The sequence below is a fragment of the Saccostrea cucullata genome, unplaced genomic scaffold (assembly GCF_032062105.1).
Source record: "Saccostrea cucullata isolate Sc308-1 unplaced genomic scaffold, CSIRO_AGI_Scuc_v1 ctg7862, whole genome shotgun sequence".
Taxonomy (NCBI): domain Eukaryota; kingdom Metazoa; phylum Mollusca; class Bivalvia; order Ostreida; family Ostreidae; genus Saccostrea; species Saccostrea cuccullata.
In genome coordinates, this window is record NW_026927313.1 from 1 (window position 1) to 14,960 (window position 14,960).

General features: G+C 32.9%; 1 protein-coding gene and 1 pseudogene across 1 annotated transcript; one reads left to right on the forward strand and one right to left on the reverse strand.

Moving 5' to 3' along the window:
* Positions 1-2,473: 2,473 nt before the first annotated feature.
* LOC134274046 (cysteine and tyrosine-rich protein 1-like) lies at positions 2,474-8,148 on the reverse strand. The gene is made up of 4 exons (XM_062756283.1): positions 8,068-8,148; positions 5,878-6,001; positions 4,478-4,656; positions 2,474-4,315 (listed from the first exon to the last, which is right to left on the reverse strand). The coding sequence occupies exons 1-4, from the start codon at positions 8,108-8,110 to the stop codon at positions 4,149-4,151; spliced, it is 513 nt and encodes a 170-aa protein (XP_062612267.1). The 5' UTR covers positions 8,111-8,148; the 3' UTR covers positions 2,474-4,148.
* Positions 8,149-12,105: 3,957 nt separating this feature from the next.
* LOC134274045 (uncharacterized) lies at positions 12,106-12,961 on the forward strand (annotated as a pseudogene).
* The last annotated feature ends 1,999 nt before the right edge of the window (positions 12,962-14,960 follow it).

Sequence of the window (14,960 nt, forward strand, 5' to 3'; positions counted from 1 at the left end):
GATGATTCCTATGTAATTCACTTTCCTTCTGAAAAATTCACATTTCTTGGTAGCTAATTTCAGGTTTACCTCCCTTAGTCTTTTGAATACTTTTTTCAAATCTCTCAATGTGTTCTTCATACGTTTTGGAAAAGATAATCAAATCGTCTAGGTAGATGTAACAAATTTCTAGATGTTATCCTTCAAAACAGTCTTCCATAAATCTTTGATATGTTGCTGGTGCATATACTAGTCCAAAAGGGAGTCGATTAAATTTGAAAAATTCAAGCGGGCCTACAGTAAAAGCTGTCCTTTCTTTATGTTGTTTAAATAGTTCGATCTGGTGGTATCCGCTTTTCATAACCTGAACGGTGAAATACTTGTTACCTGCTAGAATTCCCTCAGTTCTTGGCAGTGCATAAGAATCTTTCTTTCTTGGTCTTGAGATTAAGTTGGCGATAGTCGATGCACATGCGAACTGGCCGTTCTTTTTCCTTCATAGCACAACATTGCTGGACCATGGAGACTTGGATCTTCTGATTATTCCAGCTGAAAGTAATTGGTCTAAAATAAAATTTTAAATGAATTAAAAATATATCATATAATAAAGAAAATAGAGAAAAAAAGATTAATTTGAAAATAGTGCCCAAGCCAAGAAGATACATTAACTTTGTTTTTTTCTCTAATTTTTTCTCAGTAAGTTCAATTTTCACATACTTATTAAGTATGGTAAAGACTATAGCAATTTAGTAATTATCTCACCTGGTCAAATTCCCGTATTTCACACATATTTTAATTACCTGTAATTCAGAATGTGTGCAAAACGGGAACAAACATTTCAAAGTCATTGACCCTTTCTTGTTTTGTTTGCATTCAATAAAAACGTGTCTTTTTAACACTGTACTTATTGTGTCAAGTAAATCATGATGGTTTGAGTTGTCTCAGTCTCTTTATATTTCCTGTAAAATCCAGATGGCATCGTGGAGCTGATCAATTACATGATACTTAGCAAATCGTGTTTCAATAAAAAACATTAAGGTAATTCAATAAACAAACAAATCAAAATTTAATGAATCGACATTCTATATCGAGGGAATAATTTCATTTTGATTTTTACATCGGGTTTTCCCATTCGTATGCAAACGCATTAAAAAAAATGCTAAAAAACATTGATCTGGAATTTCACCTCCGGAGATTTTAATTTTTACGGACACGCTCAATTTGTAATAAAATAACACTTAAAAATTTAAATCACCTTGTTTCAGCTAAAATTCGTAAAATTTTACAGCAGTAAAAAAAAACGTTATACAGTAATTATTGCATTTTTAATATTCCTTTTTGTGGTTTAAGATTGGGTTTATTTTGTGCTTATGCTAGATTAATGACCCAAACGAGACTGTCTCTAGCTAAAAGTGTTGATTTTAAACTTTCTGGGTAGCTTTATATTTACAAACTCGATAGAATGTTTTATCGTTAAAATGATTTATGGCCTTGGACCTGTTCAACGATAGAATGCGTTCTGTGTATCTGCATTGACGCAATGTAGGAAAGGAATATAACGGGGGATAACTTTTAACTCAGTGCTACTTCCGAATGACGACATAGTTTGTAAATATGAATCGAGGAAAAGATTGATTGTTGTTGAAGGTCCCACTCGAGAATTTTTCACTCATCTGGATATGTCACCGTTTTTCGGTGAAGGACTTCGAATTTAGACCTATACTCGGCACTTAGGGCCATTGAGCAGTGAGTGTTTTTTATCGTGCCAACGCCTACAATGACACGGAACCTACATTTTCAAGTTAATATCTGAAAGACGTGCGACTTTCACTTCTAGTGCCAAGCGTTTGGCGAAGGAACAGTCACTACGTATGTTTACGTCAAAGGTTTGACGCGGCGACCTGAAGGAAAAAAACAAGTTCGATTGTTTTATTTTAACCATGCATGTAAAATGAGCTGTACGGATTAATTTCAAATCATACATGTATGTCTAATGGCATTTAAACACGTTTACTAATATTTCATTTATATGCAAGAAGGATATGGAGATAACGAACACTATTCAATATCAAAGTCCTTAAAACAAGTTTTTACCGAAATATTTACATTTTGAGGGCTATTTTTCGTGCAGGATATTATGAAATGACATCCAAAAGAGAATAGGGGATCCCGGTGGGGAACATGTATTGCTAATGCAATATTCTCAGAATGCTTGTTTAAAAATGTACGTGTAATTTCTTCTTTCTACATCTTATATGAATATTTCGCAATGCAAAGGCTGCAAAAACGGAAAGCATTGCCCTTTATTATTATGCTTTCATTGTCAAATACAATATGGTTTATATATAAGACATCAGAAAAGTTACTGAAATTATGAAGGATATTAATGGAGATTAATTATGTCGACTTTAAATGATAATTAAACATATAGAGACATAATAGCAAAAAATAATTTTAAATAAGGTCTTTTTCAAAGGTCTGACTCCTAATTCCATTGAATATACCGTCGAATGATATATTTTTAAGTTCATAAATTAGCAACATTGACATAAATCGAACAGAAAAAATACACGAGAAGAAAATATACTAAGTATTCTATTTAATTTGTATTGAACCAGAGGGAGGGATATCCTTTTATGTAATTACGAGGGTTGTTGAAAACATTCGTGGACTTCTGTTATATCTTTTTTGTATTTCTTTTATGTTATCCAAATTTCGTAGAAATATTTAAACAATAAATCCAAATGATTTGTATTAATTTTTTTTTTTGGATATCATGATTTGTTTGAAACTTATCCAGATTTTAAACATGCAAAAATCGGCTCGCGGAGCAGGTAAAAATTTAGTAAGTTACAAACAATACCCTAAAATAATGTCTGCAGTCATATTCTCTGTAAAATGGAGCAAAAACGGAAAGCATCCTAAAAATTCAAATAAAGAATTGTTACATCAACTCGTATTCCAAATTATGGCTTAATATTTTGCTTTGTTGAAAAGTAATCAACATGAGAAGATAGTTACAATGTAGTCCTCATTGAAAACGACAAAAACGATGACATTTTAGAACGTCACAGAGCGGCAGATAACGATGTATTTTTGTGTTTTACTCAGGATAAATCCTGAATAAACTCTAAAAAAATTTTAGTGGAGTTAAAAAAAAAATATTTAGAGCGACTTGTGCAAGTGCGTACAAATATTACATGCAATATTTGAGTGACAGGGACTCTGTATCGGATGAGGATATTCTGTGAAGAAACGGTTTATCTGTAAAAACCTAAACAAAAACTTGAAAAAGTTAAAACGCTTCAGAGTTGCTTATCCTGTGAATGCAGAGTTAAGTAATCAAAGAAATTAGAATCTTAACAAAGGAAATTATATAACGAGAACGAATGAATGTAAGTATTAGAAAAAGGATTTAATGTGTGGGCATTGGATAATACTGTATGAAATGTATAGACAGTACTTTTTAGAAATACTTGACGTTATCTTGTAGTTAAATGTGCTCCACGGGTACAAAACATGTTGATTTCAAAATTAAGTAAATCGATTTCTGTTAAATCAATTTAAAGGAAACTTCAAACATCAACAAAAGAAATATTTTTTTTAAATATCATTATGTGCTTATTTAAAATTTTTAGCTGGAAATATAACGAAGATTGACATCGTACACGAACTTTTCGAACAACCCTCATATATATTTCGTAGGGTACGTTACTGTCGAACATCTCGTCGTAACTCAATGTATCTGGGGAAAACAAGTTACCTTTAAATAGTAAATGAAGAACTGATTGCCATTTTCAAACATGACTTCTGTATCTCTTGATTTTTTTTTTAATTATAATTAAATTCTTTACGTTCAGTCTTTTCAAAAACATTCATACTTTTATTAGAAATATCAAAATTACAAATTTAATGATAAACATATTGTCAGTCATCAAAGTATTAATTTTATAGATTGCATATACCTAAAAAAAAGTATTCCTCTTTGAGAAGTGTTTCAAAAACAGCATTTACAAATAATTTAACAATAAGTGGAAAACGTTAATAAAAATAATCTACTAACAAACAGAGAAAAGAACAGAGTAAAGATAAGTGAAAGCTGGTCTTAACCAGATTTCAATTATATTGTAGAATGTCGATGCTGTAACAGCCCATTAAGCGACATATCTCTAGTATTTCTGTGTCAAATTCTCATTTTCAGTAGACTGTTGAGGTGGACTGTACTGGGGAGGTGAAGCACCAGAAAATGCTCCACTTTGCCCAGTTGCCTGCCCAGGTGGCTGCATCTGTACAGGATAAGATGAGTAAAATCCTTGCTGATTGTAAGACGGTATCGCTGAAACGTTGGGAAAAAGCAAGATAACAACATGATTATGTTATTGCTCTATCCAACTTAAACTTGGAAAGCATGATTATTTGCATGCTTTAAAAACAAAATATGAATTGGTTTTACGTTAAATATTGCTGTTTCAAAGATTTTTTTTTCAACCACACTTACATGTTTGAGAAGTTTGCAACATATTTGCTCCTGCATTTGTGTTGGGATTGTAATAAAGAACTGTGCCTTGACTTGGTGTGGTTTTTCTGCATACGCATACACACAAACAGACGACAAGTCCAATTAACGTGGCCAATCCAGCGAGGGAGCCAAATATGATACCAAGGATGGCACCAACACTGTGTTTAACATTGATATAAAAATGTTAAAGCAATATACTTACGATATGTACACTGTAATAGATTACCATGAATCCAGTAGTGGAATTATACAACAGTTAACCAAGCACTCCTTTTATTCAAGGACTATAGTGAGGATATAACTAGTGCTTACTTCCTAACAAAATTTTCCATACTATAAGGCAAACCAGAAATTACATGAAAAATCTGTTGAAAGCATAGGTAACTCAGTAACGTTAGGAGAAGATAACGACATTTTTGTTATTGTCCTAGACCAGAAAGCAGGAAAAAATGTTTTAATTTCGACAAAGAAGTTGGTAATATCAGATATCAGCTGATAATTTGTTAAGGAAATGATTTGGGAATTCCAGTCGAACGATACATGTATTTTTGATACTGTTTAAATTGATGAAAATATATTACATTACATATTAAACTTGAAAGAGATCACAAGGCTAAAGTTACAATAAAAACGGAGTCAAAATGTAGATGAAAAGTAAAAAGTCACTTTACTCAACCACTCAACTGGTGTTCGCAATTGGGTGAAAGGTTGAAAAGGTAAGGTTAAAGTGATGACCCTCAACTGATTTCTTTGAAATGGAAACCAGAGTAACGGAAAGTGAAGGGGATTAAGTTTCAAAGAAAAAAATAAAACCCTTTTTTAAAAAAGGATGGATGATATTCAAAATCTTAATTAGCATGCACTTGTATTCCAATTCAAAACAGGAAACATTTCGGTTGAAATATTATTGGATTTTTTTATATTACACATCCTGAGTGCATGCAATTAATTTTTAAATGGATATTTTTACAAGCTTTCAATAGTATTGCAAGCCCGAAGCAGATTTTTTTCAAACGCTTTTTAACAATATTCTGAAAGTGTGAATGATTCGAAATTTTACTACTTTATTTTTCATGTACAGCGCAAGTGTGTCTAAACAACAAGCCGCATCTTTATTCATGCCTTCCTAAATCATGTGTTGTATGCACAGATGGATATTTGAATTTTAAACCGAAGAAAAGTTGCAAATTTAAATATCAAACTGGTGGATACTTGAATATTTTTTATGTCCAACAAATGCTGATTGAATAGTAAAAACAAACGGCAAGCATATACATGTAATAAGTTGTGTCCTTGAAATTTTTCAAAACTATTTTCACCACTATATATAGCTAAATCTGTTAAAAAAAAAAAAAAAAAAAACGAGATTTATTTCTTACCCCAGTGTATAGGAGTAGTTACGATAGTAGCTGTAGTAATAATCGTAGTTACTGTAGTCATCGTAACAGTTGTAGTAGGAAGTATACGAGTTATAGTAGCAGGAACAAGACACAGTGGACAAACCTAAACGAAAAATAAAATCATGCATTTTTAATGCAATAAATTTCTGTTCTTCAAACGATTTGTATATTAACAAACAAGATAACATAGACATATCTCTATAAGAGGTATATTATTATATAATTATTCAATTTTTTCAACTGAAGTGTACCATTTTTGTAATTAGCAATTTCTGAATAGTTTTTACAATTACTATGGTTATCATTTAACATTTCAACAACATTACAAAACTAAGTAACAAAAATCAGGGCTACATGTGCATACTTTACATGTATGTACCCTCAGCTGAGACCTTGGTAAATAAAAGGTGGAGAAAACAGAGATCGATCTCAAAGAATCTCTTAACAATACAAATGAAGAGAGCATAAAACACTGAGGACTGGAAGTTCCTGAGTTGGGGTCAGATCAATCGGAACTCCTCGGATGTTTCGCGAACTCAACATCCCAGGAGTTCCGATTGGGGGTCGGATGCGTAGGATGAGTAAGCGCCCCTTTTCGCCAAACATAACCTTTATATAAACCCTATTAATAGATGAGGTAGATGCACCATTCCGTAGACAAATACATTATCAAAGAGTAATTTTAGAAGTTTTGTACTAGTTAAAGGTAACAATGTTCATATGTCTAAATAATTTGAAGCTGTACCATTTAGTGTACCATGGCCAGATAGATCTATAGGTACAATTGATTTATAGATTTGCGCTATTTTGAACTCAGTTATTCCTATCTTTAAGATATTTGTACCTATCTTCAAATGAATTTAAGATGGGTATAATGGAATTAAGCCAATCTTTGATAATTATTCAGTTAATGAAAGGTACATGAATAATTAATTTAAATATAGGTTTCTTTGCTTTGTACTTTAAAAGACAGTGCTGTTATAAATATAAAAAACAGACGAGAAAAAAACTTGAGGTAATGTGAGCAATGGGCTCACTAAATGATACCCCCCGCCTTCCATATGTGTATAAATGGCAGTGTGCATGTTTTGCTATGGGAAACCCAAAATATGTGTCGGATCAAAAAGTAAAATAGGAGGTGCACAATGGCAATATGTAATAAAGATTCTGTGAAAGTTTCATCTAATTTCATTCAGTGGTATAAGAGGAGTTGCGGATAAGAGATGGGTACCCCAAAGCATAACAGACGGACGGAGGGACAGACGGACGGACGGAATTAACTATTACTTTATACCCTCCCGCTTTTCAAGCGGGGGGTATAACAAATGGAATGACATTTTGTTAACCGATCCACATGTAACGCTTTCATATTTAATGTCTTTTTTTATCTTAAAGTTTAAAATATATGGATGTTTAATTATATCTGGTATGTTTTTTTTAATTCTTTAAAAAACATTTCTCTCTCTTTTTATAATGTGTTGACTTCATGTAACAGTACTTTATTTATGATAGAGATAAACTGCATTTACAGGTATATATGGGCCAAAAACTCAGCATGTTCGAACTTTTATTATGGGATTTGAAGGACAATCAAGTTTTATTCTACAAATTGTACTACAACGAATAACAAATTAAAGTTAGGTATAATCTCTTATTTTAATTTTTTATTCCTTTAAAAAATATTTACAACATTCATTCGATATTGATTTAGACTTTATAGGAATCTTCCCATAAATGTACCGTATCATCCACCCGCAAATTCCTTTTCATGATAAAGCGATTATGACATCTCCGCAAAGTTGTAGAAACACGCTGATGTTTACAGCTTACCTGTCTCGCACAATAGAACATTTTTTTGTTTACAAATATCTTATGACTAATATGCACTAAGAAACACAGGTACCTGACGAATCGATTTTGTAACCCGCCCTACATCTTTTCCAATAAGTTATTAAAAATCGAAATTGCATATCAGAAAAAAGGTTTTATAGACTGGGTTTATTCTATTTTCGTGTCTAAAAGTTCTCAGAAACTAAAAGAGGGACATTGAAGGGGGGATACTAAAAGTGCACAGTCCACTCGTCAGGTATCAGTGTAATTAATGGGTCTTCGATAGTGTAGAAAACTCGGAAGACCCTCTGAGTTTAGTTTTTACAAAGAAATTCTTACCTAGAATGTTAGCAAAGACAACAGTCAATAGTTTCCAGCCCATGGTTGGAATATAGCGAGTTCTTTATTTGTTTTTTGTTTTTTGTTTTGGTTAAATTTCCTTGTCACATTTTCACTTCCTTGTTCTTAGGTGTGATTTTAAATTTAAATTTCAGAGATAACTCGGGTGTACAGAGGGATGTATCATTGTTTACCTTCGGTAAACAGGAAGGACATTTAAAGCTCTTGCGCAACTTTCTCTTTTAAATAAATAAAAAATGTACCTGGTGTTCATAAAATATGTGAATGTGGGGGAAAAGAGAACTCGTATCACTACAATTTTTAAACTAATCAAAATCCCGAATTCAATTGCTTGTTAATTGAGGATGTCCGTTAATTTTTTGTGAACAAAAACTGAATTGAATTGAACTTATTTTATTTACAAAGTCAGAAGGATCGAACACAAGTTCAGTAACTTAGATAGTCCTCTCCTAATATAACATTTCGTAAAATTGCAGGGGAAAAAATAGATATATACATATGGTCTACTACATGTACATACACTGTATACATCGTAGCAATAAAAAGAAAAATAAATAAACACATTCTTTAAATGTACAATAACTCTAAAATTAATCATTAAATTGATAATAATTCATCTTGTCTGAAATTGAAGAATGTTACATTTTGAATTCTACGCATCTTAACATGCTTCTAGGTAAAATATAATGGATTTGTTGTTGCTACATGTATTTATCAGTTGATGTGTGTGAATTCTATTTCAATTGTAATTAGGCATATGCTACGGTGTAAAATACGACATCTTTGGACTTATTATGAAATACTTTGTAAAATTAATAAACTTTTTGGACTTTGTGATAATTGTTACAAAAACTTTTAATAATATTTCGACAGATGTGATAAATTATATGAATTCCGCACAGCCTTAATCCCACTCGAGGCACAGTAAAAGATAAACACTTAATCTCTTCACTGACTTATGTTTATATTTATCATGTTTATTATTAATGCTTTATCTTTCATCTTTTATATACATGCTGCTTACGTGTAACCTTTCGCTCAATAATTGTTTGATACTTCATTTCTTTATATATATGATTTGTTAATCCTTTTATTTTACTCTGTCTTTGTTCAATATGTATGATTTCTTGTTAAAAATTATAGTCAATTGGAGTCAGACCTTCGGTGCTGATACATAACAAACTCATGTAAAAGTATATTCCTTGCTGATCCTTATATAAAAGTACAAAATTGTAACTCGTGTTGGTGACTTTGAGGTTTTGAAGAATCTGGGTTCAACAACAAAAGGAAAGCTAACGGTTGACCCAGAATTAGTATAGATGAAAAATGCATTCCGTAAAACATATGAAAAGTGTCACTTATTACATGTACTTAGTAGATTATTCACATGTGTCCCAGTCTGTCTGAGAAAAAAAACCTTTGAAATGACTAAAAAGAATTTTTTTTGAAAAAACAATGTCAAGGAACAACTGCATATTTGTTTTGTTTGTTTTTCAATTTAGATTTATTTATATGTATGATCAATGTTCCACCGCAATTCAAAACAAAAACATAATAATTTAAAATTTACATAATATTAATACTACATAGATAATCAAGGCACTGGTAAATTGCAAATTATACAAAAAAATGTACAGGAATGGTTTACGTATGTGAACAAAATTGTATTTTTAATTTACTGAAAAATTGATAACATAAACATGATAAATGACAAGATAATAAACAACAGAGATAATCAGGAAAAAAATGTGTGTGAAACACTGGTGTTCCTTTATGGCAACATAGCAAAAATTAAACTTTTCTTAAATGCAAATTAAATATTTTTTTACCCAAAATAGGATCTTTTCACAAGAAATATAGTTGTGAAGTATGAAAGGCCTAGCACCACCTTTCAAAAGTTATGGACAAGGATAAGTTTTTGAAAGGGAGGTCAATCTCCAAGGTCAAATTTGATTGTTTCTTAAGAAAGATCTAATGACACAAGGTTTTACAAATGTGAAGTATTAAAACCATAGCCTTGGTCATTCCAAAATTATGGCCAAGGTTAAAGGTTTTAATAAGTAGGTCAAACTCCAAGGTCAAAAGGTCAAATTTGGTGCTAAAATGGTAAATAAAGGTCTTGCAGGTCTTGCCACCAGGAATACACGTGAAATATGAAAGTCATACTTCCTCCCAGTCATAAGTTATGGGCAAGGTTTAAGTTTTTGCGGACAAGCAGAAAGACAGACGGACAAAAACGACAAAAACTATATGCCTAAAATCTTCGATTAACGAGGCTGGGGGTGGAAGCCATTTTCAGACTATTTCGATCTCCTTTAAAAGAAGAGCTCCTGATAAAATATACAAAAATGATCAAATTTTAAAACTAAAATGACTTTTTTCTTTGCCAAATGAAGGTTGACAGCTTAAGATGCCGTATCCAAAAAAAAATAAGTTAAATCTGGTGGTTAATTTTTGGTTTATTTGTTGACCCCCAGCCTCCTTAAAGGGGTATAAAAATGAGTGGTGGCTGTTTCAGTTGATGGCGATTTCAGGAAATTGCTAGTTCGATGGCAGATCTTGATTTTCGGTAGGTGGCGCAATCATTTCGACTTCATTGGTCGTCTGCTGCTGAACACGATAAGGTGTGTACACTCCTTCCTGATTGTAAGGTCGCACTGCTGTAAAGGTTTTTTTTTTTAAAAATGCTAGCTATAAATGACTCATCTACCATTTCATTTACTTGTTCAAACCAGACTTTTTAAAGCTTATTTGAATAATTCAGAAAGGATTTGTTGCAGTTCCTTCATTAATTTCCTTTAAAGGGACATGGGTACAGTTTCAACAGATTTCTAAAACCAATTTTAATTTTTACAAATCTTAACTAAGGCAATTTTAAGGATCAGCGAAAATTTGAACATGAATTGTTGATTTACAAAGGAGATACAGGGCTGAAAATTCTTCATAATATGAACAAGGCACGAGCCTTGTGTTTGTTTACATATAGAAAATTACATATCTATGACAAAACGAGAGTCAGCAAACCCATAGAAAATTTTTAATCGTACTTAAAATTAACGTCTTCATTGAAGAAATCGTTTTAAATGAAAATGTATTAATATATTCAATTTATGTAAACAAAAACATGGCAAGGGCCTTATTTACATAACAAAGGTTTGGAGCGATAAATCTGTATTGTATTTCGACAACTGAAATTCAAAATTTTGATAATCATAAAAAATACATTAATAAAGAACGTGTTTTTGGTGCGGAATACGTGGAATTGTCTAGTGGGTAAATAATTGGAACAATGATTATCTTTTTAAACTATAAATTGCACTCACATATCTGGACACCTGTTTCAACATTTGCGATGGTTTCATAGAGAACTGCACCCTGACTGGATGTTGTTTTTCTACATTTCATACACAGACAGACGGTCAGTCCAACCAACGAGGCCAATCCGGCTAAGGAACCATATATGACCCCCAGGACTGCTACATACACAGGTCTGTGTTAAACATTATTATATCCTTAATGATGATATATGAGTTAAAGCATTTAAATTAGATAGCTACAGATGTATGATTTGTAATGTTCAGTGAGATATGTAATGGATAGGTAGGATATTTGTATGTAATGTGTAGTAATGGTGTTGGAATAGTTTGAGAAAGAGCAGCAGAATGTAGGTCCAAGGAGAAATGTTTTACAGCAATATCGATTTATTTTCCTTAGGGTCAGACGACCGTTCTAACAATATTTTTTTTTCATTTAAGCATTGCTCATGTAACCAATTTCCTAAAAAGGACGTATTTTTCCAGGCAGTTGCGCAAAATATCATAAGATAGTATTCAATATATGAATTTCTTTTCGTTTTTGAGTTTCGTATTACGGAAATGTCCAATCTTTTCATATTAAATTTTGCATGCACGAGTGATTTGGTGCTTACTATAAATAGTGTTCCAGGCGTGTTTTTGGTCATTGAGAAGTTCGTTACAAAATCTCAAGGACATACATTATAGTGTACAGGATAAGAATATGTGCGATTCGGAGAAAAATGAATCACATAACAATGTCAATAACCCAATTATTATAGAACCAAGGAATTCTGACGATAGAGATTTTGACGCCACAGACGCAGTTAGACTTTTAACCGGCGTATTGAAACTGCACTAGAAAGACAAAGAGTCGCCATTGTATCTGAAGGTAACAGAATACAATTCAAATTCAATGAAGAAAGGCTCCGAGCTCTGGATTTGATTGAGAAAAAGTTGTCTATAAACAACATTGGTGAAATATTTGTCATCATTAACAAAGAAAAAGAAGCTTTACAACACAGGAATAACATTTTGCGCATAGCCGATAAACATGGCTGGGATACCGTTAAAGAGTACACTGACTCTGATTTGGCTGATTATCCTAAGGATGCATCTGAACTCTGTGCCCTTATTTCTAGAGCAGCCGCAAAGAATAGAAGATACTTCTCGTACAGCAAAGAGTCTCAGACGACCAAGCTTTTTCGCAGAAGTGCGGGATTTCAGAAGTACACAGTGTACAACCAAAAGTTTAACAACAGGGCCAATTCTTCATACTTCAGACCCAATATTACCAAGTGCCAGGAAACAACGTCTATTGCCTGTTCTGACAACTCCCCGGGCATTTCGCAAACTTCTGTCCCTACACAGACCTACAACAAAGAGCACGGGTAATCAGAGTTCCCAAGGCCACAGCAACCTCAGATTCCACAGAACACAGTAAAGTTGAGTATAGTGCTGAATTTTGTTTGCTCGATATTAAATCAGATTTTGAGAACACAAGTTCTGTTAAAGATAGCTTAAAAAACTCGCAATATTTTTGGGAATATGTACTGAAAAACCTTCTGATTATATTCTGAATGTTGTAAAATACAGTTATAGATTAGAGATTGAAAGTTCTCCTGAAACAATTTGTCTTAAAAATAATAAATCATTCTGCTTTAGATCATTCAGATTTTGTAGAAACATCTATTCTTGATCTCTTGAAGAAAGATCTGGTTTTGGAGTGCTTTCAAGCTCCTTTTTGTGTAAACCCATTAACAGTTTCTGTATCTGCGAACAAAAAGCAAAGGTTGATAATGGATCTAAGACATGTTAATTCTTTCCTCATGCAAAGAAAGGTGAAATTGGAAGGGACAAAGAAGGTTTAAACTTTGCGAAGAAAGGGAATTATATGATGAAATTTGATTTAACCAGTGGGTACCATCATATTAAAATTCACCCGGAGCATTATCAATATCTAAGGTTATTATGGAGAATTAACGGGACTGTCAGATATTTTGTCTTCACGGTATTGCCTTTTGGTTTAAGTTCTGCAGAATACATTTTCACAAATACATTAAGACCTTTAGTAGCACATTGGAGCTTGCTCTTCTCCTATAATTATGTATTTAGATGACGGTTTGTTATGCAACACAAAATAAACTTGTATGTATATGTCAAACATCATTCAGGCGGATCTATCGCGCGCAGATTTTCTTGTTAATCAAGAAAAAAGTTTATGGAAACCTTCTCAGATAAGAAATTAGACTGGTTGGGTTTTGAGTGGGATATGTGTCAAGGTGTTATTGGCATTCCTAAACAAAAAAAAATAGAAAACCTGCGTGTGAAGATCTTGAACATAAAAAATAACAAGAGGCCCATGGGCCACATCGCTCACCTGAGAAGCTTTGACCATTCTGTTCTTTACCAGATTTTCCCCTTTTAATACATATTGCGACCTCACCCTACCCCACTGATCATGATTTAGACATTTTTAAATCTACAATACCCCAGAATGCTTCGATGTGTGCACATAAATTTCAGTTTTCCTGGCCCAGTGGTTCTTGAGAAGATTTTAAAAGAATTTTCCTATATATTTCTATGTAAGACTTTGATTCCCCATTGTGGCCCCGCCCTACCCCGGGGGTCATGATTTGAACAATTTAAAATCTACACTACCCTAGGATGCTTCCACATAAGTTTCAGCTTTTCTGGCCCAGTGGTTCTTGAGAAGAAGATTTTTTAATGACCCCACCTTATTTTGTCTTTTCTTGATTATCTCCCCTTGCGAGGGGATATGTCCCTTCATTTTAAGAATCTAAATTCCCCTTCACCCAAGGATGCTTTGTACCAAGTGTGGTCAAAATTGGCCCAGTGGTTCTTGAAAAGAAGTCGAAAATGTGAAAAGTTTACAGACGGACAGACAGACAGACAGACGGACGGACGGACGGCTAGACGGACGACGGACAGAATGTGATCAGAAAAGCTCACTTGAGCCTTCGGCTCAGGTGAGCTAAAAAGCATGTTTCAATCAGGGATTTAGTGTCAGTTGTCGGCTCTATATTTTCTTTCAAGTTTGCTTTAGGTCCAATATGCCAAATGTTTACAAGGCATTTTTCTATTGTAACTGCTCAAAATTCTTTTTGGGATCAAATTTTTGAAATACATAAGCCGGCAGTTGACGAGTTAGATTTTTGGCTTGAAATTGTGCTGTACGTGCCCAATTGAGTTATCTCTTCTTGGTTTTGCACTCCAGACTGAATAGTGTTTACTGATGCGAGCGATTATACCGGAGCTTGCGTAATGCTAGATTCAAACAAAGAGTATTTTCACGCAATGTGGGACGATTTTGGAAAAACACAAAGTTCTACATGCAGAGAACTATAAACAGTTCTTCTTTTCATCAAGACATTAAGTCATGTACTAAGCAAAAAATTTGTGAAGTTGTAATCAGATAATCAAAATGTAATAAAAATTACACAAACAGGTAGTATGAAAGATGAATTGCAATAATTAGCTTTTTCTATTCATTCCATGTGTCTTTTGAATAATATAGAATTATCTGTAGCGTGGAATCCCAGAGAACACAATGAAGAA